This window comes from Cherax quadricarinatus, chromosome 7 (genome assembly GCF_038502225.1).
Source record: "Cherax quadricarinatus isolate ZL_2023a chromosome 7, ASM3850222v1, whole genome shotgun sequence".
Lineage (NCBI taxonomy): Eukaryota > Metazoa > Arthropoda > Malacostraca > Decapoda > Parastacidae > Cherax > Cherax quadricarinatus.
In genome coordinates, this window is record NC_091298.1 from 61,811,251 (window position 1) to 61,837,932 (window position 26,682).

Consider the following 26,682-nt stretch of genomic DNA (forward strand, 5'->3'; position numbering starts at 1 on the left):
GGTAGTCTCCACTGTAGTGGTGGTTGTCTTCACTGTAGTTGTGGTAGTCTTCACTGTAGTGGTGGTTGTCTTCACTGTAGTGGTGGTAGTCTTCACTGTAGTGGTGGTTGTCTCCACTGTAGTGGTTGTCTCCACTGTAGTGATGGTTGTCTTCACTGGAGTGGTGGTAGTCTTCACTGTAGTGATGGTATGTCAGCATAGTTGCTGATCCTTGTATTCCCTGTATTATATAGCATAGCATATTAGTATCATCCATGTGCTTTAGATAAGAGATCCCTTGTAGGCCTGTGGCTTTGTGTGACGTCACGGGATGCACATGTGTAGGCTCATATTTCTGCCCCGCTCTCACTCGGCGGCAGACCATTCAGCAGACAGGCAAGGCAGCTGGGCTCCATCCCTCATCATCTCAGACTGACAATATATAGTTACCATCCAACAAGTGTGTCTACCTTCAACCTACGATATCTCCATTTAAGAACCCTTGCGATAGGTAGTCTTCACTGTAGTGATGGTAGCCTTCACTGTAGTGGTGGTAGTCTTCACTGTAGTGATGGTAGTCTTCACTGTAGTGGTAGTCTTCACTGTAGTGGTGGTTGTCTTCACTGTAGTGGTGGTAGTCTTCACTGTAGTGGTGGTTGTCTCCACTGTAGTGGTGGTTGTCTCCACTGTGTGATGGTTGTCTTCACTGGAGTGGTGGTAGTCTTCACTGTAGTGATGGTAGTCTTCACTGTAGTGGTAGTCTTCACTGTAGTGGTGGTAGTCTTCACTGTAGTGGTAGTCTGCACTGTAGTGGTGGTAGTGAACATTAAAATGGTATAAAATACCGACAGGTTGTTAGGTAAGACACATATGCAACAGTTAGGTATCTTTATTTCGAAACGTTTCGCCTACACAGTAGGCTTCTTCAGTCGAGTACAGAAAAGTTGATAGAAGCAGAAGATACTTGAAGACGATGTAATCAGTCCATCACCCTTAGAGTTTTGAGGTGGTCAGTCCCTCAGTCTGGAGAAGAGCATTGTTCCATGGTATGAAACAATATGGAGATGAAGTGACAGAATGGAACCTTATATAGCGCCAGGAGGTGAGACGTAGGTCACTAGGAGAGGTAAGAACTCAGATGTTGGGAGGGCAGGTCCCTCTCAAATCCAGCCGTTCTCCAGACTGAGGGACTGACCACCTCAAAACTCTAAGGGTGATGGACTGATTACATCGTCTTCAAGTATCTTCTGCTTCTATCAACTTTTCTGTACTCGACTGAAGAAGCCTACTGTGTAGGCGAAACGTTTCGAAATAAAGATACCTAACTGTTGCATATGTGTCTTACCTAACAACCTGTCGGTATTTTATACCATTTTAATGTTCAATCTGTCTGACACTGCAACACAAGGGTATCTTGGTACAGACCTACAATCAACTTCGACAACCTCTACTAGTGAGAACGGCTGGATTTGAGAGGGACCTGCCCTCCCAACATCTGAGTTCTTACCTCTCCTAGTGACCTACGTCTCACCTCCTGGCGCTATATAAGGTTCCATTCTGTCACTTCATCTCCATATTGTTTCATACCATGGAACAATGCTCTTCTCCAGACTGAGGGACTGACCACCTCAAAACTCTAAGGGTGATGGACTGATTACATCGTCTTCAAGTATCTTCTGCTTCTATCAACTTTTCTGTACTCGACTGAAGAAGCCTACTGTGTAGGCGAAATGTTTCGAAATAAAGATACCTAACTGTTGCATATGTGTCTTACCTAACAGTGGTGGTAGTCCTCACTGTAGTGGTGGTAGTCTTCACTGTAATGGTGGTAGTCTTCAGTGTAGTGGTGGTAGTCTTCACTGTAGTGGTAGTCTTCACTGTAGTGATGGTAGTCCTCACTGTAGTGGTAGTCTTCACTGTAGTGGTGGTAGTCTTCACTGTAGTGGTAGTCTTCACTGTAGTGATGGTAGTCCTCACTGTAGTGGTAGTCTTCAGTGTAGTGGTGGTAGTCTTCACTGTAGTGGTGGTAGTCTTCACTGTAGTGGTGGTTGTCTTCACTGTAGTGGTGGTAGTCTTCACTGTAGTGGTGGTAGTCTTCACTGTAGTGATGGTAGTCTTCACTGTAGTGGTAGTCTTCACTGTAGTGGTGGTAGTCTTCACTGTAGTGATGGTAGTCTTCACTGTAGTGATGGTAGTCTTCACTGTAGTGGTAGTCTTCACTGTAGTGGTAGTCTTCACTGTAGTGGTGGTAGTCTTCACTGTAGTGGTGGTCGTCTTCACTGTAGTGATGGTAGTCTTCAGTGTAGTGGTGGTAGTCTTCACTGTAGTGGTGGTAGTCTTCACTGTAGTGATGGTAGTCTTCACTGTAGTGAGGGTAGTCTTCAGTGTAGTGATGGTAGTCTTCACTGTAGTGATGGTAGTCTTCACTGTAGTGATGGTAATCTTCAGTGTAGTGGTGGTAGTCTTCACTGTAGTGGTGGTAGTCTTCACTGTAGTGATGGTAGTCTTCACTGTAGTGGTAGTCTTCACTGTAGTGGTGGTAGTCTTCAGTGTAGTGGTGGTAGTCTTCACTGTAGTGGTGGTAGTCTTCACTGTAGTGATGGTAGTCTTCACTGTAGTGGTAGTCTTCACTGTAGTGGTGGTAGTCTTCACTGTAGTGGTGGTAGTCTTCACTGTAGTAAAGACAGTCACGTACACAAGCATGATCCATGACTGAGTGGCACCCCGGGTGAGGAAAGCGGGTGCCAGATAGTGTTATTGGTACAAAGGAGCCTGTCGTCACCAGTGCCACAATAACCGCCTCTTTCATTTTTCTCAGTATTGGCAAGTTACGACGCTCTCAGCCTTTTATCCTCGTTGTTCCCACTCTCACTGCCACCATTACCTTCCTCAAGTTTCCTGATTTGTGTTTCTTCATGATTATAACCGGGTTTTGGGGGCCCTAGTGTTGTGATTTGTGTTTCTTAATTATTATAACGGGTTTTGGGGTTCTAGTGTTTTGATTTGTGTGTTTATTGATAATTATAATGGAATTTCGGGGCCTCTAATATTGTGATATGTGTTTTTTAATTATTGTAACAGGCAGTAACAGCCTGGTTGATCAGGCCCTGATCCATCGGGAGGCCTCGTCGTGGACCGGGCCGCGGGGGCGTTGATCCCCGGAATAACCTCCAGGTAACCTCCAGGATTTTGGGTCTCTACTGAGTTTTGTGTTTCTTGATTATAACGGAATTTTTGGGTCCTAGCGTTGTGATTTGTGTGTCTTGATGATTATAACGGGGTTTTGGGGGTCCTACCTGGACATCTGCCTGGAGGGTATTCCGGAGATCAGGGCCTGATCAACCAGGCTGTTACTGCTGGCCACACGTCCAATGTATGGATCACAGCCCGGTTGATCCGGCACCTACTTTAAGTATCTGTCCAGCTCCCTCTTGAAGGCAGCCAGGAGCCTATTGGTAATTCCCCTTATACATGGTGGGAGCCTGTTGAACAGTCTTGGGCCCCGGACGCTTATGGTGTTTTCGCTTAGTGTTGTGATTTGTGTTTTTATGATTATAACGGGATTTTAGGGGTCCTAGTGTTGTGATTTGTTTCTTGTTGTCCTAGCATTGTGATTGGTCTTGTGGTCCTAGGGTTGTGATTGGTCTTGTGGTCCTAGGGTTGTGATTGGTCTTATCGTCCCATCGTTGTGATTGGTCTTGTGGTCCCAGGGTTGTGATTGGTCTTGTCCCGGCGTTGTGATTGGTCTTGTCGTCCCATCGTTGTGATTGGTCTTGTGGTCCCAGGGTTGTGATTGGTCTTGTCCCGGCGTTGTGATTGGTCTTGTCGTCCCATCGTTGTGATTGGTCTTGTGGTCCCAGGGTTGTGATTGGTCTTGTCCCGGCGTTGTGATTGGTCTTGTCGTCCCATCGTTGTGATTGGTCTTGTGGTCCTATTGTAGTGATTGGTTTTGTGGTTCCAGCATTGTAATTTGTGTCTTGTGGTCCCATTGTTTTGATTTCGTGGTTCTAGTTAGGTGAGAAGAGTGAGTTATCTGACGATGATTTCTGGGGTAACTGCGACCAGGTCCCAGACCTGATCAGCCAGGTTGTTGGTGCTAGACTTATGTAGTCCCTCGTGGGTACCACAGCCCTGATGATTAGGAACGAACTTGAAGCTATCCAGTTCCCTCTTGAGACAGCTAGGAGTTTGTTGGCAATTCTCCTTATGCATGAAGGGTGTTGAAGAGTCTTGGCCCCTTTATATTTATTGAGTTATCTGTTAGTGTACTAAGAAATAACTGAGTAAGTATGAAGGAACAAGAATTTTAATTTCTTTACATATACCTTTGATGCGTTTCGAGAGTCTTTCTACTCCCGGAGCCCGACCATGGGCCAGGCTCGTCTGGTTTTGCCAAATTTTGTCCTCGAAGTGTTGTTTAAAGCAATAGTTTGACAATGTCCTACACGTATCATAGTGTAGCCGAAATTTAAAGTACATCTGAAAATGGTGTGAATCGTTGACATCAACGCACCGCCGCTTTTCACTGAAGTATTTTGCCCCGTCTGCCCCGTCTCTTGCTCTTGTAGGTAGTAAATTCTGTGTTGGAGGATAACTGTTATCCTGGCGGGTTGTGTAGCCGTCCTTATCTCAAGTTGTTGCTCAAGTTAAGTGTCTTCTTCACAAAGGTATAACCCCGAGAGTGTCGTTAGTGTCTCGTGAATCAGGCGAGGTCATTACATATCACCTCGCTTCACTGCTCTCTCTCTCTCTCTCTCTCTCTCTCTCTCTCTCTCTCTCTCTCTCTCTCTCTCAACAACGCTACTTCCTCTGGTGTAAACCTTAATAATGGATACCCACAAGTGGCTTAGAAAGTCAAGTGAAAAACAATAGGATATACTTAAAACTTAAAACCAAGTGATCAAGGCCCCAAGACTGAAATGTTGTCTATGTGTCCTAGTGTTAAACACACTTCCTGTGTAACTCTTGGGAACTACTCATTTTTGGTCATAAGAAGAGTCATATCCTATGCACAGGATTTCATTAATCCAGACACTTTCTTCAAGACTGTTTCGTGTTTGTGTTTCCTAAGTTCCAGTATGGTGGACGAGGTGACCACTGAAACTCTGATGTGATAAATGGTTTAATGTTTGTGAGGTTTTTTTTTTCTGCCCTGGCTGGGAAAGCCAGGCATCTGTTGATGTTACTGGTCGTTCTTTACTCAGAATATTCGCGCCTTTTATTCTGAAGTTGTGAATGAAGAACGAAGGCTAATGTTGTGTCATGTGTTTATGTTAATGTTAAATTTTTCTTCTCGTGAAACGTCCAATAAATGCAGCTGTCTTTAGTGTCTCAGTTGGACTGAGATGACCTTAGAATGACAAGGAATAAGTAAGTTCCGTGAAGGTGTGTGAATGTTCTGTGTTTTGTTTTTGTTATTATTCTTGTTATTTGTTATTTTTGAGGTAGAGTTGTAATTAGTGTCAAATTAGCGTGACTGGATTGGGACCGGCTGGCGGGGGGTGTTGACCCCTGGACTTGCCTACGAGCATCAAGGTAACCTCTTGACATGTATTGACAGGGTTGTATTTGCAGGATTCGATTCATAGTTGCTGACTCCGCCAGTTGAATTTCGTCCAGCGACTTGACGGATTGAAAATTAGACACATGTGCAACATCTGGGTATCTTTATTTGTAGACATTTCACCAATCAGTGGCTTTATCAGTACAAGGACATTAATCTGAAGAGTGTAGAATTATATAAACAGACGATGAGGTAATCAGTCCCTCAGCCTTGGAGATGGTGAAGATCACCGTAGTCTTGAAGGAACTGAAGCACAGTCATGGAACTTGGCGCTTATATACTGGCGACAGGTGTAAGACGTGCAGCAGACGGAGGCATTGTCCATTTATTATGTTGATAAAACCGCTGGTTAGCAAAACGTCTACATATAAAGATACCCAGATGTTGCACATGTGTCTAAATCTTCATCTTGTCGGTACTGTATACTGTTTACATACCCATGTGTCTTGGTTATGAAGTTTTCGGTATTGTGTACTGTATACTATGTACTGTTGTGCACTGTGGTGTATATATTATGTACAGAGGTGTGTTTAACTTGGCCCATGGCCGGGCTCAGGGAGTAGAAAAAGTCTCGGAACTCATCGAAGGTGTGTTGATGTTGCAGGTGTTGGCGACGACGGACGAGGACCTCTACCTGGCCGACGTGGGTTCTGGAGACGGGGCCGAGTTAGAAGACGGTTCAGAACTACCTCACACCGACCACGAAGGTTCTGGATTCGGCAACAAGGACCGCCCCTACGACGCCTCCTACGACACCTATGACAACGATGACACGGAGGATGATGACTACGACAAAGAATACTTTTCACCAAAGTACAACGCGCCTGGTACCGACGAAAGACACGAAGGATCCGGAGGTGGTGGTAGTAAGTGTTTATATGAGTTTATGCTATTTGGTGTTAGTTTTCTATGATAAGTGTTTTGTATTCGTTTTCTTTTGTATTTAAGGTAAGTCTTTTGTTTTGTTTTTAGATTTACGTATTTATTTAGATCCAATTACACATAGATACAAATACATAAGTTTAGGTGATTACAATTGTCTTACATAATAACGTGTAAATTACCAAGAATAATCCACAACACATACAAGAGTAGCATTTTTTTTTACAATGGTCTTTAAGGCACAGTGTTTTAAGTGCAAAAAAATAGTGTGTAGATTTAACCTACAACAGGATAGTCAAACAATGTGACTTTGCTGTCAATTTACATTATCATATTCATAGGATCGATGGCGTAGTGGATAGGGTGACATGTGCGTTGTGTTGTCTCTTGAAGCTGAACAATGTATCGTAGGGTAGAATCCTGGCCTGCCGCAGTTTGGTAAATGATTCAGTACCACTTGTTTCGTGGCTTCATTGCCATATGTATATATATATATATATATATATATATATATATATATATATATATATATATATATATATATATATATATATATATATATATATATATAGCAGAAACTGAAATTGTTTTAGAAAGGACTTAATTTTAAATGAGTTCTTGTAATTGACCATTTTTCCTATTCTGCACGACTATGACATTAAACGAAGTTTCATTAAAATTATATTGAAAGTTCAGTATTTTTTTTCTATGGTAGGTGTATTTAATGAACATTTTATTTGAGTTACATAGCAGTTTTTAATGAGAGAAAGCAGTTAGTATGACAGAAATACTTCACACTAGTATACCCAACATAGCCTATATCTTCCTGGTTTTCGATGATGCTGTGTTCGTTTTCTAATATTGGGAGAGACTATGGTGAGGAAAATTGTACAGTATTAAGTGTTTAATGTGTACTACTTACTTTGGAATAATATTTATCAGCTAGGAAAGTAAAGTATACCTTGCTTGAGATGTAAAGTAAATAACTACACTGAGGTGTAAACTAGAGACCGGTGGCCTGGTGGCTAAAGCTCCCGCTTCACACACGGAGGGCCCGGGTTCGATTCCCGGCGGGTGGAAACATTTCGACACGTTTCCTTACACCTGTTGTCCTGTTCACCTAGCAGCAAATAGGTACCTGGGTGTTAGTCGACTGGTGTGGGTCGCATCCTGGGGGACAAGATTAAGGACCCCAATGGAAATAAGTTAGACAGTCCTCGATGACGCACTGACTTTCTTGGGTTATCCTGGGTGGCTAACCCTCCGGGGTTAAAAATCCGAACGAAATCTTATCTCTTATCTCTTAAATACCTTTGGAATGGGATTCAAATTTATAATAATAATAATAATCTATTTCTACAAGTACATGATACAACTTATACAGACCATAGCTGACATCAGTGACTTGCTATATAGAAAGCCCCTGGTTATGCAGATCATTTCGGGCAACGTAGATTACTTTTGTCCCCCAGGATGCGACCCCCACTAGTCGGCTACCACCCAGGTACCTACTTACTGCTAGGTGAACAGGGACAACAGGTGTCTTTAGCAAACACGTCCTTATGTTTTCACCCGTACTGGGGATCTAACCACGGACCTCAATATGTGAGTTGAGTGCACTACCAACCGAGCTAGGGGACACCGTACATATAATTAAGACACAGTATACTTTATATAGTACACTGTAAGCAGGTGCCACAGTGATCCGTCTCCACGTGGTAAATTCTAGATAACTCAACTCACGAAATCGTAATGACACGATTGCAATCAAACCATACTATGGGCGGGGTTAGAACCCGCGACCAGAGAGTCATAAAACTCCAGACGGACGCGTTAGCCACTGGACCATCTGGCTACAATAAGATTCATTCAACTAGGTATATTTATACACCATAGGAAGGTTAGCATAGGCACCACTGTGACCACAAATGCAAGTTTTTACAGACGAATCTCCCGCAAGAGTGGCCGTGACGAACTCTAGCTGAAGTACCCTCAAAGCCACCAACATGACTAGCTGGCCAAGTGGCTAACGCGTCGGTCTGGAGTTTTATGACTCTCTGATCGCGGGTTCTAACCCCACCCGTGGTATGGTTAATTCTAGATATTTGGCATGGACCACAGTGGAAATAAGTCAGTTTGACTGACTTTCTTGGGTTATCTTAGGTAATCTACACATATGCTATGTATTAATGATAATTTATGTAACTTTATTATGTAACTATACCTGAATAAACTTACTTATGACGTGGTGGAAAACCAGTCATACAGAATTAAGAGAGTTATGGGTGAAAGAGATTTTGGTTTTCTCTTAGCTTAAAGAAAGTCCGTTTTCTGTGAATGTGATGGTGGCACTGATCAATCTGGACACATCTTTAGGTAATCCCACCAAGAAAACTACCCTAAGTTTTTCGCCTAGGAATGGTTAATTGACAGAAAATTCGGGACTAGCAACTTGGCGTTTGTTGGGTTTATTGATGACTATGACAACGTTAATGTTCGTCGGGAAAAAGGTGCGGAAAAGTAGCCTCGTACACCATTGACTAGGCGATCCTTATATTGCAGTAATGTTGGTAGAATTACGGACAATATGTTAGGTAAAGGACACAAGTGCAACTAATGCGACATTTTATTGTGGCAACGTTTCGCTCTCCAGGAGCTTTGGTCAAAAGCTCCTGGAGAGCGAAACGTTGCCACAATAAAGTGTCTTATCAGTTGCATATGTATCTGTCTAACAATCCGTGTATTAGTTGGTTAATCCAGTTTAAAGCCTATCAACTGCATTAAGGCCATTTAAGGCTGCATGTAACCTTTTTCACCACCAGACAAGAATATTTTAATTCCGAAAATAGAGAGTAAAGGTGTTTTGTCCCCAGGATGCGACCCACACCAGTCGACTAACACCCAGGTACCTGTTTTACTGATGGGCGAACATTGGACAGCAGGTGTCCTAAAGGAAACACGTCCCAACGTTTTCACCCGTACCGGGGATCGAACCACGGACCACAGTGTGTGAGCGGAGTGTTGTAGCGATCGAGTTACAGTAACTGATTTTCACAGCTAGTTAGCTGTGAAAATCAGTTATTGTATCTTACAGCTAGGCTTTAAGTAAGCTATTGCAAGGACCCCTCACTGGAAATAAGTCACTCTTGACTTTATTGGGAGATTATCCTAGATAATTTTCACATATATTACTATGATAATTGTAGTCACCTGTGTACCTAAATAAACTTAATCCTGTGCGTGTTGGCGTTCAAATGTTTGTTGACTAGTACATAAATAACCCATACATAGGAGAGAGGAGCTGACGACGTTTTGGTCCGACTTGGACCATTTACAAAGTCACAGTGTGACTGTGAATGGTCCGAGACGGACCGAAGCGTCGTGGTAAGCTCCTCTCTCCTATGTGCGGGTTATTTGTGTATTGTTCCAGTCAGGGTGTTGTGCCTTTTTGTTCTTTGTTGAGCAGTGGGAGTGGTGACAGGTAGCGTCCCACCGCTGGTGACCTGACTGCTCTTGAATGGACCTCAACGTAAGTTTCAGGGGTCGATTCATAGCTCCTGGCCACCGCCTCTTCACTGATCGCTACTAGGTCACTGTCTCTCCCTACTCCATGAGCTTTATCAAACCTCGTCTTAAACTATGTATAGTTCCTGCCTCCACTACGCTACTTTCCAGACTAGTCATAAGGTTCCTGAGTTCGGCGTCTGGCTGAATGTTCTCTTATTTTTACCAGAGTAGGTTTGTTGATTGTAAATGATTTCGGCGAGTGTCAACAGTGGAAAATATATTAACCTCCTAGCTACGCTAGGAGGTTAATATATTTGTTAATTTGTTTTTAAGGTAGGCTTCATGGATTGGTTGGTTGGTTGGTTGGTTGGTTCGGGTTGAAACCTTTCGACTACATAAGGATCTTGTCTTCTTTACACTTGGACACAGCCAGTCAAAAACTTTTTAATTCCTAAAATAGGGATTAAATTAAACTTTGTATTTATACACAGATTTATACACCTCAGTATATATACGGTTTAAAGGTATTATTACACACACACACACACACACACACACACACACACACACACACACACACACACACACACACACACACACACACACACACACACACACACACACACACTCTCTCTCTCTCTCTCTCTCTCTGTCTGTCTCTGTCTCTCTCTCTGTCTCTCTCTGTCTCTCTCTGTCTTTGTCTCTGACTTTGTCTCTCTGTCTCTTTTTTTTTTACACAGTGTTTGACAAGGTTAGGTTAAGGATCCTTAGCTTTATTGACAACCTATTTACAGGTTAAGGATTCCTAACTTTATTAGCAAGCTAAGAGCTGTTACCTACATCATCTCATTTGAAAGCATTTTTATTGTTATGAGACATACAAGTAGGGAACAGGATGAAGTTGGAGCCATCTGTGGGTCAGCATTTTCATTCGATCAACTGACTTTATCTTGTTGACATCTTTATGCTGTACAAATGTGTTCCATACTCAAGTCATTCTCTCTCTCTCTCTCTCTCTCTCTCTCTCTCTCTCTCACATGGGGCCAGGAGCTGTGACTCGACCCCTGTTACCACAACTGAGTACACACACACGAGCATACATACGCACACGAGCACAGGAACTTACACATATATGAGTACACAAATACACATGCAAGCGCACACACACACACACATGCAAACACACTTACATGTATATATGGTTACAGAGAGAGACACTGTATACGTCAGGCCCATACTGGAGTATGCAGCACCAGTTTGGAACCCACACCTGGTCAAGCACGTCAAGAAGTTAGAGAAAGTACAAAGGTTTGAAACAAGGCTAGTTCCAGAACTCAGGGGAATGTCCTATGACGAAAGGTTGAAGGAAATTGGACTGATGACACTGGAGGACAGGAGGGTCAGGGGTGACATGATAACGACACAAAATACTGCGCGGAATAGACAAGGTGGACAAAGATGGGATGTTCCAGAGATGGGACACAGGAACAAGAGGCCACAATTGGAAACTGAAGACTCAGACGAGTCACAGGAATGTTTGGAAGTATTTCTTTAGGCATAGAGTCGTCAGGAAGCGGAATAGCCTAGAAAGCGATGTAGTGGAGGCAGGTACCATACATAGCTTTAAGACAAGGCATGACAAAGCTCAGGAAGCAAAGAGAGAGAGGGCCGAGTAGCGATCAGTGAAGAGGCGGGGCCAGGAGCTGAGTCTCGACCCCTGCAACCACAATTAGGTGAGTATGCACACACACACACACACACACACACACACACACACACACACACATTCAACAGGCCTAGTGTCTAATCGACATGTGCCTAGGACCAAATGGTAACTAACACACACACACACACACACACATCTCTTCCCTCCCATTATCTCTCCCCTCTCCCTTTTCCCATCTCTCTTTCCCCCTAGCCTCTTTCTCTCCCCCTAGCCTCTCTCTCCCCCTAGCCTCTCTCTCCCCTCTCGCTCTTCCATCTCCCCCCTCTCTCTCCCCCTCTCTTTGCCTTCTCTCTCCCCTCTCGCTCTTCCATCTCCCCCCTCTTTCCCCCTCTCTCCCCCCCTCTCTTTGCCTTTCTCTCTCTCTCTCTCCATCTCTTCCCCATTTTTCCCTTCTCACTCTCTCCATCTCTTCCCCATTTTTCCCTTCTCACTCTCTCCCCCCCTCCTTCCCTTCCCTTCCCTTCCCTTCTCTCTCTTTCCCCCTCTCACTCTCTCCCCCTTTCCCTTCTCACTCTTCCCCTCTCTCTCTCCTTCTACCTTTCCCTTCTCTCAAAAAAAAAAAAAATGGCGGGGACTCGCAGGAACCAAGGATCAGATGAGAATGGTTCTGGTAGGGAGGAGTGGATGGAGGAGCAGTGGAAAAGGATGGAACAAGAGTGGGAGTGAAAATTAGGAGAGCTTTCTGAAAAAATGGAGAAAGAGCTCTCTGTGAAATTGGAAAAGAGGTTGGAGAAGGAGACAAAGAATTGGGAGGCACAAGTCGAAACTGCAGTAGCCAAGATAAGGGTCCTAGAAGTTGAGATAAATAGGCTGAAGCGAGTTACAGGGGCAGTGACCAGAGAAGACACAGCATATGAAGCTGCAAGGCCGAACAGGAAGGAAGGAATTATGAATTATGCTAAGGTCATATCAACCTGCCAAAAAGAGCCAAGGAGTGGAAGGGAAGAACAGCTGGTTGCAGACGGAGAGGGTAATAGGTCGAATGCTGAGGCACAACCATGCTATCAAGAGCCACTGGAAAAATCAAGGGAGAAACTGACCACATACAGGCAGGATCCAGAGTCACAGAGGGTGAGGCAATGGGAGGAGGAAAGGGCAAAATCAGTGTTTATCCATGGGCTTCAGGAGAGAGAGGAAAGGACACACACTGAAAGGCAGCAGGAAGAAAGTAAGGAGATTGAGAAAATCATCACAGAAATAGGTGAAGAGATGGACGAGATTGTAAATTTTCAGAAAATAGGGGGGTACTGGAAGGGGAGAAACCGACCAATCAAGTTGATTCTCAGGACGGAAAGAGTATGGAACAGGATCCTCCAAGAGAAACCACAATTGAAATACTCGGAAGAGTACAAGAAGGTGTTCCTAGACAGAGACAGAAAATCAGAACGACAGCAGCTGAGGGAGAGGACAAAAAAGCGAAAGGAGCTAGGAAAAGAGACAAGGATGGAACCAGCAGAGGTCAGTCAGAGCAGAACAGAACAGCAAGGGCAAGCACACACACAACTATTCTCAGAACCATACAACCTATCACACCATCCCAACACACACTACAATCCATACCCACAGCCTCCACCCAACACCGAGCTATAGAATCCCACAGCATGCCACCAGGTCTCCCACCCTCACAGGCCCCACAAACCACAGTGTTGGAAAGGAAACTGAAGGTATGGTACACAAACGCTGATGGTATAACAAATAAGTGGGAGGAGTGGCATGAAAGAGTCAAAGAGGCATCACCGGACATCATAGCTCTCACAGAAACCAAGCTTACAGGTATGATAACAGATGCTATCTTTCCAATGGGATACCAAATCCTGAGGAAAGACAGAAGGAACAGGGGGGGGGGTGGAGGAGTGGCATTGCTGATCAAAAATCGCTGGAATTTTGATGAGCTGGAGAGAGGAGACAGCGGAGAAGAAAGTGATTACATAGCGGGAACGCTTCACTCTGGAGGTCCCAAGGTGGTAATAGCAGTGATGTATAACCCACCACAGAACAGCAGGAGGCCAAGGCAAGAGTACGACGAGAGCAATAGAGCGATGGTTGACACACTGGCTAGAAGAGCTCATGCATGCAGGGCAAAGCTCCTGATCATGGGTGACTTTAACCACAAGGAGATCGATTGGGAGAACTTGGACCCGCATGGGGGCCAAGATACATGGAGGGCTAAGATGATGGAGGTGGTACTGGAAAACTTCATATACCAACACGTAAGGGACACTACAAGAGAGAGAGGAGAGGATGAACCAGCAAGGCTAGACTTAGTATTCACCTTGAGTAGTGCAGATATCGAGGACATCACATATGAAAGACCCCTTGGGGCCAGTGACCATGTGGTTTTAAGCTTCGAATACACAGTAGAGCTACGAGTGGAGGGAGAAGCAGGAAGGCCAGGACGAATGAAGCCAAACTACAAGAAAGGGGACTACACAGGAATGAGGAACTTCCTGAACGGGGTTCAGTGGGACAGAGAACTGGCAGGGAAGCCAGTTAATGAGATGATGGAACATGTAGCAACAAAATGCAAGGAGGCTGAGGAGAGGTTTGTACCCAAGGGTAACAGGAATAATGAAAAAGCCAGGATGAGCCCATGGTTTACCCAAAGGTGCAGGGAGGCAAAAACCAAGTGTGCTAGGGATTGGAAGAAATATAGAAGGCAAAGGACCCAGGGGAATAAGGAGAGCAGTCGTAGAGCCAGAAACGAATATGCACAGATAAGAAGGGAGGCCCAAAGACAATATGAAAATGACATAGCAGCGAAAGCCAAATCTGACCCGAAACTGTTGTACAGCCACATCAGGAGGAAAACAACAGTCAAGGACCAGGTAATCAGGCTAAGGAAGGAAGGAGGAGAGACAACAAGAAATGACCGTGAAGTATGTGAGGAACTCAACAAGAGATTCAGAGGAGACAGAAGGGGCTCCAGAAAGACGGAGAGGTGGGGCACACCACCATGTGCTGGACACAGTGCACACAACCGAGGAAGAAGTGAAGAGGCTTCTGAGTGAGCTAGATACCTCAAAGGCAATGGGGCCAGATAACATCTCCCCATGGGTATTGAGAGAGGGAGCAATATTCAATATTCAATACATCTATCGAAACAGGAAGATTGCCTGAGGCATGGAAGACAGCAAATGTAGTCCCAATCTTTAAAAAAGGAGACAGACATGAAGCATTAAACTACAGACCAGTGTCACTGACATGTATAGTATGCAAAATCATAGAGAAGATTATCAGGAGAAGAGTGATGGAACACCTAGAAAGGAATGATCTCATCAACAGCAGCCAACATGGTTTCAGGGACGGGAAATCCTGTGTCACAAACCTACTGGAGTTCTATGACATGGTGACAGCAGTAAGACAAGAGAGAGAGGGGTGGGTGGATTGCATATTCTTGGACTGCAAGAAGGCGTTTGACACAGTTCCACACAAGAGATTGGTGCAAAAACTGGAGGACCAAGCAGGGATAACAGGGAAGGCACTACAGTGGATCAGGGAATACTTGTCAGGAAGACAGCAGCGAGTCATGGTACGTGGCGAGGTGTCAGAGTGGGCACCTGTGACCAGCGGGGTCCCACAGGGGTCAGTCCTAGGACCAGTGCTGTTTCTGGTATTTGTGAACGACATGACGGAAGGAATAGACTCTGAGGTGTCCCTGTTTGCAGATGACGTGAAGTTGATGAGAAGAATTCACTCGATCGAAGACCAGGCAGAACTACAAAAGGATCTGGACAGGCTGCAGACCTGGTCCAGCAATTGGCTCCTGGAGTTCAATCCCACCAAGTGCAAAGTCATGAAGATTGGGGAAGGGCAAAGAAGACCGCAGACGGAGTACAGTCTAGGGGGGGGCCAGAGACTACAAACCTCACTCAAGGAAAAAGATCTTGGGGTGAGTATAACACCAGGCACATCTCCTGAAGCGCACATCAATCAAATAACTGCTGCAGCATATGGGCGCCTAGCAAACCTCAGAACAGCATTCCGACATCTTAATAAGGAATCGTTCAGGACCCTGTACACCGTGTACGTTAGGCCCATATTGGAGTATGCGGCACCAGTTTGGAACCCACACCTAGCCAAGCATGTAAAGAAACTAGAGAAAGTGCAAAGGTTTGCAACAAGACTAGTCCCAGAGCTAAGAGGTATGTCCTACGAGGAGAGGTTAAGGGAAATCAACCTGACGACACTGGAGGACAGGAGAGATAGGGGGGGCATGATAACGACATACAAAATACTGAGAGGAATTGACAAGGTGGACAAAGACAGGATGTTCCAGAGATTGGACACAGTAACAAGGGGACACAGTTGGAAGTTGAAGACACAGATGAATCACAGGGATGTTAGGAAGTATTTCTTCAGCCACAGAGTAGTCAGTAAGTGGAATAGTTTGGGAAGCGATGTAGTGGAGGCAGGATCCCTACATAGCTTTAAGCAGAGGTATGATAAAGCTCACGGTTCAGAGAGAGTGACCTAGTAGCGATCAGTGAAGTGGCGGGGCCAGGAGCTCGGACTCGACCCCCGCAACCTTAACTAGGTGAGTACACACACACACACACACACACACACACACACACACACACACACACACACACACACACACACACACACACACACACACACAGCTCCCATTCAGCGTTTCAAAAATAACGTGACACTAAACTAGGCAGGAGGAAGTGCTTAAATATGCAAGCATGTCAGGTGTGGAGGACAAAAAAGCGTCACTGGGGGAGTAAAGTGCCTCGGGGAGAACTGTTCACTGTACCAGTCTCTTGTTTTTATTTCGGTCACAATTAACCCTCGGCTTTTCTTCGTTAGGAAGTTAAATGACTGTGCCTTTGTGTCTTACGTACCAAGTTATTTCTTTTTGAAGTTATTTCTGTTCACTTTTGAAGTTATTCCTTGTGCACTTATTTTGTGTTCTTATACCATGGTGACACTTGTCGAAGGCTTTTACGAAAGATATATCCGGGGGTCGTCTCCCCCGCTGCCCTGTCCCAGACCTAGCCACCTGGAGGATCAAAGCCTGATTAACCAGGTTATTACTGCTAGTTACACGCAATCCACCGTACGAATCACAGCCCGGCTGGTCGAGAATTGTTTTGGGGACTTGTCCAGTTTTCTCTTGAAGACAGAGGTTTGTTGGTAATTCCCCTTATGCAGGGAAGGAGGACGTTGAAGAGTCGGGGACCTCTGACGCTCGTCGAGTTCCCTCTCACAATACACAACATCTTCATTTGTTTTTTCCCCAGTGCCTGGAAGATCATGTATTGGTGCAACAGTTGTTCGAGGCAGGAGCGACCTACGCAACACCAACGTTGCTCTGGCTTCTGCAGTTATCATTCCATATTGTTTAGTAGTCTTGCTTCTTTTAACCCTTTCTAAGATATTGATAATGCGAACCGTCAGTACTATCGGTCAGTTACCAGCAACTGTGGAAGTGCTGATGACTTTCCCATTTAGACAACGTTACTGAGACGGGAGTATTAATATAACATGAAGAATTAGACACATGTGCAACATCTGGGTATCATTATTGTAGACGTTTCGCCATCCAGTGGCTTTATCAATACAAATTCAAGGACATAATGGGAAGACAGAAATGTATACAAAAGATGAGGTAATCATTCCCTCAGCCTTGTCGGTGTAGACCACCGTAGTCCTGATGATGCACACGTGGCTAGTTCTTCATTTTATCAGTAGTGTATAGTACCATATATATATACGGTAATATAACATTATGGGGGGGGGTTATTACAGTAATATATTACTATGACAAGTGAATTACAAAATAAGTATCACATTGTAGTCTAATACTCTTAGTAAAACACCTCAGAGGTTCATAAAATAGTTTTAAGAGAACCACAGTCTCTCTTGTATCATCACACCACCGAGTCCTCTCTGTATTGTACCAGATCCTCCCCCCCCCCTACTTCTCTGTCTTCTCCCCAGACTGAAGGAACAAGGTACTCTTAGATCAGCAATTTTAATAACTGAGGTGATAGGGTCAGTACTGGCTTCCAACGTCACAGTCTTTTGTTGATTCCATTGGTCATCGCTCCTACGGCCTGGTCCTAGATGAGGCCTCTTGGTTGATAATATGATTTATTAGGTTGTTGGTGTTAGTTGCAGGCAGGATAATGAACTCGAACTTATCTAGTTTCCCATTAAAGACAACCCTGGTGAAGTGTTCCAGCTGAAGTTGACACATTTCGTTACATCATGTACGTCACCCTCACTGATGCAGTATCATAGAGGGGTACACCTAGATTTTTGTTCCCACAGTGTATCATGAAGAATATGTTAGCAACACTGCAGACGTTCCCTCAGTGTAACTATCGTGGAGAATATGGAACCAGCACTGTGGATGTTCCCACAGTGTTACCATCATATAGAATATAGTAGCAGCACACTGTGGGTTTTCCCACAGTTTATAATAGATAATATCGTAACAACACACACACCGGGTGTATGCACTTCATTTAATAACTTCCTGTATCTCCGTACACACTGTAGGTGCATGCTGACGTAGTGTGTGTGTGTGTGTGTGTGTGTGTGTGTGTGTACACATGTACATAAGTGTGCATTCTGGGGTACTGTGTGTTGCACTATACATAAGTGTACATGCTGGAGCAGTGTATGTGTGTTTTGTTCACTTACAGTTAAAGAGGATGGACTCAGCAGACTGTATAAGGAAGTGCACGCGGAAATTATATACGGTCTATTTAAAGAGGCACTCTGTGCCTGCTTCCTGAAGTATACACATAGAATACCTCAGAGCTTGTGTATCCCATGTATCCCAGTGGGAAGAGGAAAACTTCATGTTTAACGGGGATGGATTTGTACCTACTCCACTGAATACAAATTTTCAGAGTACGAAACCAGAGCAGGAGTACAAAGCAGAAGATAGAACGGTAGTGTGAGGGATCTGGGAGTAATTATGAAGGATGGTAGCGTAGTGTGAGGGATCTGGGAGTAATTATGAAGGATGGTAGCGTAGTGTGAGGGATCTGGGAGTACCTTCAGTACGGTAGAGGATACTGAAAAAGTACAGGAAGACATAAACTGGGTTTTCCAGTGGGCAGTGGAAAACAACATGACGTTCAATGGTGGTAAGTTCCAGCTGCTTAGGTATGGAAAGAATGAAGAACTCAAAAGGAACACTATATACAAAACTCAAGAGTCACCAAATAGAACGTAAGGAACACGTAAAAAAACTGGGAATAATTATGTCAGCGGACCTTTCTGTTAAAGACCATAACAAGACAAAGATCACGACAGCCAGGACGATGACTGGGTGGATATTGAGAACTTTCAAAATAAGGGAAATAATGCCGATGGTGACACTCTTCAAATCGCTAGTGCTCCCTCACTTAGAATATTGCTCGGTGTTGACGGCCCCGTTCAGGGCAGGAGAAATATCGGAGCTGGAACAAATACAGAGATCGTATACGGCTCACATTGAGCTTGTAAAGCACCTAAACTACTGGGAACACCTGCAAGTCTTGAACATGTACTCTGGAGCGGAGGAGAGAGAGGCACATGATAATATATACCTGGAAGGTACTCGAGGGCTTGGTCCCAAATCTGCACACTGCCATAACATACTGGAGTGAGAGATATGGGAGGAAGTGTAAAATAAACCCAGTGAGGAGCAGGGGTGCGGTGGGGACAATAAGGGAACACTGTATCAACATCCGGGGTTCCAGACTTTTCAACATCTTACCAGAAGATATCAGAAACACTGCTGGAACAAGTGTAGAAGCCTTCAAGAGGAAACTAGACAAGTATCTTCACCAGGTGCCAGATCAACCAGGCTGTGATGGATATGTGCTGTATAGTCCTTGTGGCTTAGCGCTTCTTTTTTTGATTATAATAATAATGTGATGGATATGTGGGGCAGCGGGCCTCCAGCAGCAACAGCCTGGTGGACCAGGCAAGCACCAGACGAGCCTGGCCCATGGCCGGGCTCAGAGTAGATATACTCTCGATATTCTTCAAAGGTATATCAGAGGTATATTAAAGGTGTCACGGTACTATGACTTATTGTAACTCTCGAACCTGTTCAATGTTAATGTTAATGGTTCACCCAGGTACTAGGTGGTGAGTGGATCAGTGGGTCAGTCAGTACAACAGTCGGTAGAAGAGTGAGTGGGTCAGTCAGTACAACAGTCGGTAGAAGAGTGAGTGGGTCAGTCAGTACAACAGTCGGTAGAAGAGTGAGTGGGTCAGTCAGTACAACAGTCGGTAGAAGAGTCAGTGGGTCAGTCAGTACAACAGTCGGTAGAAGAGTGGGTGGGTCAGTCAGTACAACAGTCGGTAGAAGAGTGGGTCAGTCAGTACAACAGTCAGTAGAAGAGTGGGTGGGTCAGTCAGTACAACAGTCGGTAGAAGAGTGAGTGGGTCAGTCAGTACAACAGTCGGTAGAAGAGTGAGTGGGTCAGTCAGTACAACAGTCGGTAGAAGAGTGAGTGGGTCAGTCAGTACAACAGTCGGTAGAAGAGTCAGTTGGTCAGTCAGTACAACAGTCGGTAGAAGAGTCAGTGGGTCAGTCAGTACAACAGTCGGTAGAAGAGTCAGTGGGTCAGTCAGTACAACAGTCGGTAGAAGAGTCAGTGGGTCAGTCAGTACAACAGTCGGTAGAAGAGTGAGTGGGTCAGTCAGTACAACAGTCGGTAGAAGAGTGAGTGGGTCAGTCAGTACAACAGTCGGTAGAAGAGTGAGTGGGTCAGTCAGTACAACAGTCGGTAGAAGAGTCAGTGGGTCAGTCAGTACAACAGTCGGTAGAAGAGTCAGTGGGTCAGTCAGTACAACAGTCGGTAGAAGAGTGAGTGGGTCAGTCAGTACAACAGTCGGTAGAAGAGTGAGTGGGTCAGTCAGTACAACAGTCGGTAGAAGAGTCAGTACAACAGTCAGTAGAAGAGTGGGTGGGTCAGTCAGTACAATAGTCAGTAGAAGAGTGGGTGGGTCAGTCAGTACAACAGTCGGTAGAAGAGTGAGTGGGTCAGTCAGTACAACAGTCGGTAGAAGAGTGAGTGGGTCAGTCAGTACAACAGTCGGTAGAAGAGTGAGTGGGTCAGTCAGTACAACAGTCGGTAGAAGAGTCAGTTGGTCAGTCAGTACAACAGTCGGTAGAAGAGTGAGTGGGTCAGTCAGTACAACAGTCGGTAGAAGAGTCAGTGGGTCAGTCAGTACAACAGTCGGTAGAAGAGTCAGTGGGTCAGTCAGTACAACAGTCGGTAGAAGAGTCAGTGGGTCAGTCAGTACAACAGTCGGTAGAAGAGTGAGTGGGTCAGTCAGTACAACAGTCGGTAGAAGAGTCAGTGGGTCAGTCAGTACAACAGTCGGTAGAAGAGTGGGTCAGTCAGTACAACAGTCAGTAGAAGAGTGGGTGGGTCAGTCAGTACAACAGTCGGTAGAAGAGTGAGTGGGTCAGTCAGTACAACAGTCGGTAGAAGAGTGAGTGGGTCAGTCAGTACAACAGTCGGTAGAAGAGTGAGTGGGTCAGTCAGTACAACAGTCGGTAGAAGAGTCAGTTGGTCAGTCAGTACAACAGTCGGTAGAAGAGTCAGTGGGTCAGTCAGTACAACAGTCGGTAGAAGAGTCAGTGGGTCAGTCAGTACAACAGTCGGTAGAAGAGTCAGTGGGTCAGTCAGTACAACAGTCGGTAGAAGAGTGAGTGGGTCAGTCAGTACAACAGTCGGTAGAAGAGTGAGTGGGTCAGTCAGTACAACAGTCGGTAGAAGAGTGAGTGGGTCAGTCAGTACAACAGTCGGTAGAAGAGTCAGTGGGTCAGTCAGTACAACAGTCGGTAGAAGAGTCAGTGGGTCAGTCAGTACAACAGTCGGTAGAAGAGTGAGTGGGTCAGTCAGTACAACAGTCGGTAGAAGAGTGAGTGGGTCAGTCAGTACAACAGTCGGTAGAAGAGTCAGTACAACAGTCAGTAGAAGAGTGGGTGGGTCAGTCAGTACAATAGTCAGTAGAAGAGTGGGTGGGTCAGTCAGTACAACAGTCGGTAGAAGAGTGAGTGGGTCAGTCAGTACAACAGTCGGTAGAAGAGTGAGTGGGTCAGTCAGTACAACAGTCGGTAGAAGAGTCAGTGGGTCAGTCAGTACAACAGTCGGTAGAAGAGTGAGTGGGTCAGTCAGTACAACAGTCGGTAGAAGAGTCAGTGGGTCAGTCAGTACAACAGTCGGAAGAAGAGTCAGTGGGTCAGTCAGTACAACAGTCGGTAGAAGAGTCAGTGGGTCAGTCAGTACAACAGTCGGTAGAAGAGTCAGTGGGTCAGTCAGTACAACAGTCGGTAGAAGAGTCAGTGGGTCAGTCAGTACAACAGTCGGTAGAAGAGTGAGTGGGTCAGTCAGTACAACAGTCGGAAGAAGAATCAGTGGGTCAGTATAACAGTCGGTAGAAGAGTCAGTGGGTCATTCAGTACAACAGTCGGTAGAAGAGTCAGTGGGTCAGTCAGTACAACAGTCGGTAGAAGAGTCAGTGCGTCAGTCAGTACAACAGTCGGTAGAAGAGTCAGTGGGTCAGTCAGTACAACAGTCGGTAGAAGAGTCAGTGGGTCAGTCAGTACAACAGTCAGTAGAAGAGTGGGTGGGTCAGTCAGTACAACAGTCGGTAGAAGAGTGAGTGGGTCAGTCAGTACAACAGTCGGTAGAAGAGTGAGTGGGTCAGTCAGTACAACAGTCGGTAGAAGAGTGAGTGGGTCAGTCAGTACAACAGTCGGTAGAAGAGTGAGTGGATCAGTCAGTACAACAGTCGGTAGAAGAGTGAGTGGGTCAGTCAGTACAACAGTCGGTAGAAGAGTGAGTGGATCAGTCAGTACAACAGTCGGTAGAAGAGTCAGTGGGTCAGTCAGTACAACAGTCGGTAGAAGAGTGAGTGGGTCAGTCAGTACAACAGTCGGTAGAAGAGTGAGTGGGTCAGTCAGTACAACAGTCGGAAGAAGAGTCAGTGGGTCAGTCAGTACAACAGTCGGTAGAAGAGTCAGTGGGTCAGTCAGTACAACAGTTGGTAGAAGAGTGAGTGGGTCAGTCAGTACAACAGTCGGTAGAAGAGTCAGTGGGTCAGTCAGTACAACAGTCGGTAGAAGATTCAGTGGGTCAGTCAATACAACAGTCGGAAGAAGAGTGAGTGGGTCAGTCAGTACAACAGTCGGTAGAAGAGTGAGTGGGTCAGTCAGTACAACAGTCGGAAGAAGAGTCAGTGGGTCAGTCAGTACAACAGTCGGTAGAAGAGTGAGTGGGTCAGTCAGTACAACAGTCGGTAGAAGAGTCAGTGGGTCAGTCAGTACAACAGTCGGTAGAAGAGTCAGTGGGTCAGTCAGTACAACAGTCGGTAGAAGAGTCAGTGGGTCAGTCAGTACAACAGTCGGTAGAAGAGTCAGTGGGTCAGTCAGTACAACAGTCGGTAGAAGAGTCAGTGGGTCAGTCAGTACAACAGTCGGAAGAAGAGTGAGTGGGTCAGTCAGTACAACAGTCGGTAGAAGAGTGAGTGGGTCAGTCAGTACAACAGTCGGAAGAAGAGTCAGTGGGTCAGTCAGTACAACAGTCGGTAGAAGAGTCAGTGTGACAGTCAGTACAACAGTCGGTAGAAGAGTCAGTGGGTCAGTCAGTACAACAGTCGGTAGAAGAGTGAGTGGGTCAGTCAGTACAACAGTCGGAAGAAGAGTCAGTGGGTCAGTCACTACAACAGTCGGTAGAAGAGTGAGTGGGTCAGTCAGTACAACAGTCGGTAGAAGAGTCAGTGGGTCAGTCAGTACAACAGTCGGTAGAAGAGTCAGTGTGACAGTCAGTACAACAGTCGGTAGAAGAGTCAGTGGGTCAGTCAGTACAACAGTCGGTAGAAGAGTGAGTGGGTCAGTCAGTACAACAGTCGGAAGAAGAGTCAGTGGGTCAGTCACTACAACAGTCGGTAGAAGAGTGAGTGGGTCAGTCAGTACAACAGTCGGTAGAAGAGTCAGTGGGTCAGTCAGTACAACAGTCGGTAGAAGAGTCAGTGGGTCAGTCAGTACAACAGTCGGTAGAAGAGTCAGTGGGTCAGTCAGTACAACAGTCGGTAGAAGAGTCAGTGGGTCAGTCAGTACAACAGTCGGTAGAAGAGTCAGTGGGTCAGTCAGTACAACAGTCGGTAGAAGAGTCAGTGGGTCAGTCAGTACAACAGTCAGTAGAAGAGTGGGTGGGTCAGTCAGTACAACAGTCGGTAGAAGAGTGAGTGGGTCAGTCAGTGCAACAGTCGGTAGAAGAGTGAGTGGGTCAGTCAGTACAACAGTCGGTAGAAGAGTCAGTGGGTCAGTCAGTACAACAGTAGGTAGAAGAGTCAGTGGGTCAGTCAGTACAACAGTCGGAAGAAGAGTCAGTGGGTCAGTCAGTACAACAGTCGGAAGAAGAGTCAGTGGGTCAGTCAGTACAACAGTCGGTAGAAGAGTGAGTGGGTCAGTCAGTACAACAGTCGGTAGAAGAGTGAGTGGGTCAGTCAGTACAACAGTCGGTAGAAGAGTGAGTGGGTCAGTCAGTACAACAGTCGGTAGAAGAGTGAGTGGGTCAGTCAGTACAACAGTCGGTAGAAGAGTCAGTGGGTCAGTCAGTACAACAGTCGGTAGAAGAGTGGGTGGGTCAGTCAGTACAACAGTCGGTAGAAGAGTGGGTGGGTCAGTCAGTACAACAGTCGGTAGAAGAGTCAGTGGGTCAGTCAGTACAACAGTCGGTAGAAGAGTCAGTGGTTCAGTCAGTACAACAGTCGGAAGAAGAGTGAGTGGGTCAGTCAGTACTCAGTCGGTAGAAGAGTCAGTGGGTCAGTCAGTACAACAGTCGGTAGAAGAGTGAGTGGGTCAGTCAGTACAACAGTCGGTAGAAGAGTGAGTGGGTCAGTCAGTACAACAGTCGGTAGAAGAGTGAGTGGGTCAGTCAGTACAACAGTCGGTAGAAGAGTGAGTGGGTCAGTCAGTAGAACAGTCGGTAGAAGAGTGAGTGGGTCAGTCAGTACAACAGTCGGTAGAAGAGTGAGTGGGTCAGTCAGTACAACAGTCGGTAGAAGAGTGAGTGGGTCAGTCAGTACAACAGTCGGTAGAAGAGTCAGTGGGTCAGTCAGTACAACAGTCGGTAGAAGAGTGAGTGGGTCAGTCAGTACAACAGTCGGTAGAAGAGTCAGTGGGTCAGTCAGTACAACAGTCGGTAGAAGAGTCAGTGGGTCAGTCAGTACAACAGTCGGTAGAAGAGTGAGTGGGTCAGTCAGTACAACAGTCGGTAGAAGAGTGAGTGGGTCAGTCAGTACAACAGTCGGTAGAAGAGTCAGTACAACAGTCAGTAGAAGAGTGGGTGGGTCAGTCAGTACAATAGTCAGTAGAAGAGTGGGTGGGTCAGTCAGTACAACAGTCGGTAGAAGAGTGAGTGGGTCAGTCAGTACAACAGTCGGTAGAAGAGTGAGTGGGTCAGTCAGTACAACAGTCGGTAGAAGAGTCAGTGGGTCAGTCAGTACAACAGTCGGTAGAAGAGTGAGTGGGTCAGTCAGTACAACAGTCGGTAGAAGAGTCAGTGTGTCAGTCAGTACAACAGTCGGAAGAAGAGTCAGTGGGTCAGTCAGTACAACAGTCGGTAGAAGAGTCAGTGGGTCAGTCAGTACAACAGTCGGTAGAAGAGTCAGTGGGTCAGTCAGTACAACAGTCGGTAGAAGAGTCAGTGGGTCAGTCAGTACAACAGTCGGTAGAAGAGTGAGTGGGTCAGTCAGTACAACAGTCGGAAGAAGAATCAGTGGGTCAGTATAACAGTCGGTAGAAGAGTCAGTGGGTCATTCAGTACAACAGTCGGTAGAAGAGTCAGTGGGTCAGTCAGTACAACAGTCGGTAGAAGAGTCAGTGCGTCAGTCAGTACAACAGTCGGTAGAAGAGTCAGTGGGTCAGTCAGTACAACAGTCGGTAGAAGAGTCAGTGGGTCAGTCAGTACAACAGTCAGTAGAAGAGTGGGTGGGTCAGTCAGTACAACAGTCGGTAGAAGAGTGAGTGGGTCAGTCAGTACAACAGTCGGTAGAAGAGTGAGTGGGTCAGTCAGTACAACAGTCGGTAGAAGAGTGAGTGGGTCAGTCAGTACAACAGTCGGTAGAAGAGTGAGTGGGTCAGTCAGTACAACAGTCGGTAGAAGAGTGAGTGGATCAGTCAGTACAACAGTCGGTAGAAGAGTGAGTGGGTCAGTCAGTACAACAGTCGGTAGAAGATTGAGTGGATCAGTCAGTACAACAGTCGGTAGAAGAGTCAGTGGGTCAGTCAGTACAACAGTCGGTAGAAGAGTGAGTGGGTCAGTCAGTACAACAGTCGGTAGAAGAGTGAGTGGGTCAGTCAGTACAACAGTCGGAAGAAGAGTCAGTGGGTCAGTCAGTACAACAGTCGGTAGAAGAGTCAGTGGGTCAGTCAGTACAACAGTTGGTAGAAGAGTGAGTGGGTCAGTCAGTACAACAGTCGGTAGAAGAGTCAGTGGGTCAGTCAGTACAACAGTCGGTAGAAGATTCAGTGGGTCAGTCAATACAACAGTCGGAAGAAGAGTGAGTGGGTCAGTCAGTACAACAGTCGGTAGAAGAGTGAGTGGGTCAGTCAGTACAACAGTCGGAAGAAGAGTCAGTGGGTCAGTCAGTACAACAGTCGGTAGAAGAGTGAGTGGGTCAGTCAGTACAACAGTCGGTAGAAGAGTCAGTGGGTCAGTCAGTACAACAGTCGGTAGAAGAGTCAGTGGGTCAGTCAGTACAACAGTCGGTAGAAGAGTCAGTGGGTCAGTCAGTACAACAGTCGGTAGAAGAGTCAGTGGGTCAGTCAGTACAACAGTCGGTAGAAGAGTCAGTGGGTCAGTCAGTACAACAGTCGGAAGAAGAGTGAGTGGGTCAGTCAGTACAACAGTCGGTAGAAGAGTGAGTGGGTCAGTCAGTACAACAGTCGGAAGAAGAGTCAGTGGGTCAGTCAGTACAACAGTCGGTAGAAGAGTCAGTGTGACAGTCAGTACAACAGTCGGTAGAAGAGTCAGTGGGTCAGTCAGTACAA

General features: G+C 45.9%; 1 protein-coding gene across 1 annotated transcript in view; it reads left to right on the forward strand.

The window, feature by feature from the left end:
* LOC128686909 (syndecan) overlaps window positions 1–26,682 on the forward strand; it is a 400,042-nt gene that overhangs the window by 268,193 nt on the left and 105,167 nt on the right. The window contains exon 4 of the mRNA XM_070082575.1: window positions 6,147–6,408. Coding sequence (XP_069938676.1) covers window positions 6,147–6,408 — 262 coding nt within the window. The remainder of the gene's footprint in view (window positions 1–6,146; window positions 6,409–26,682) is intronic.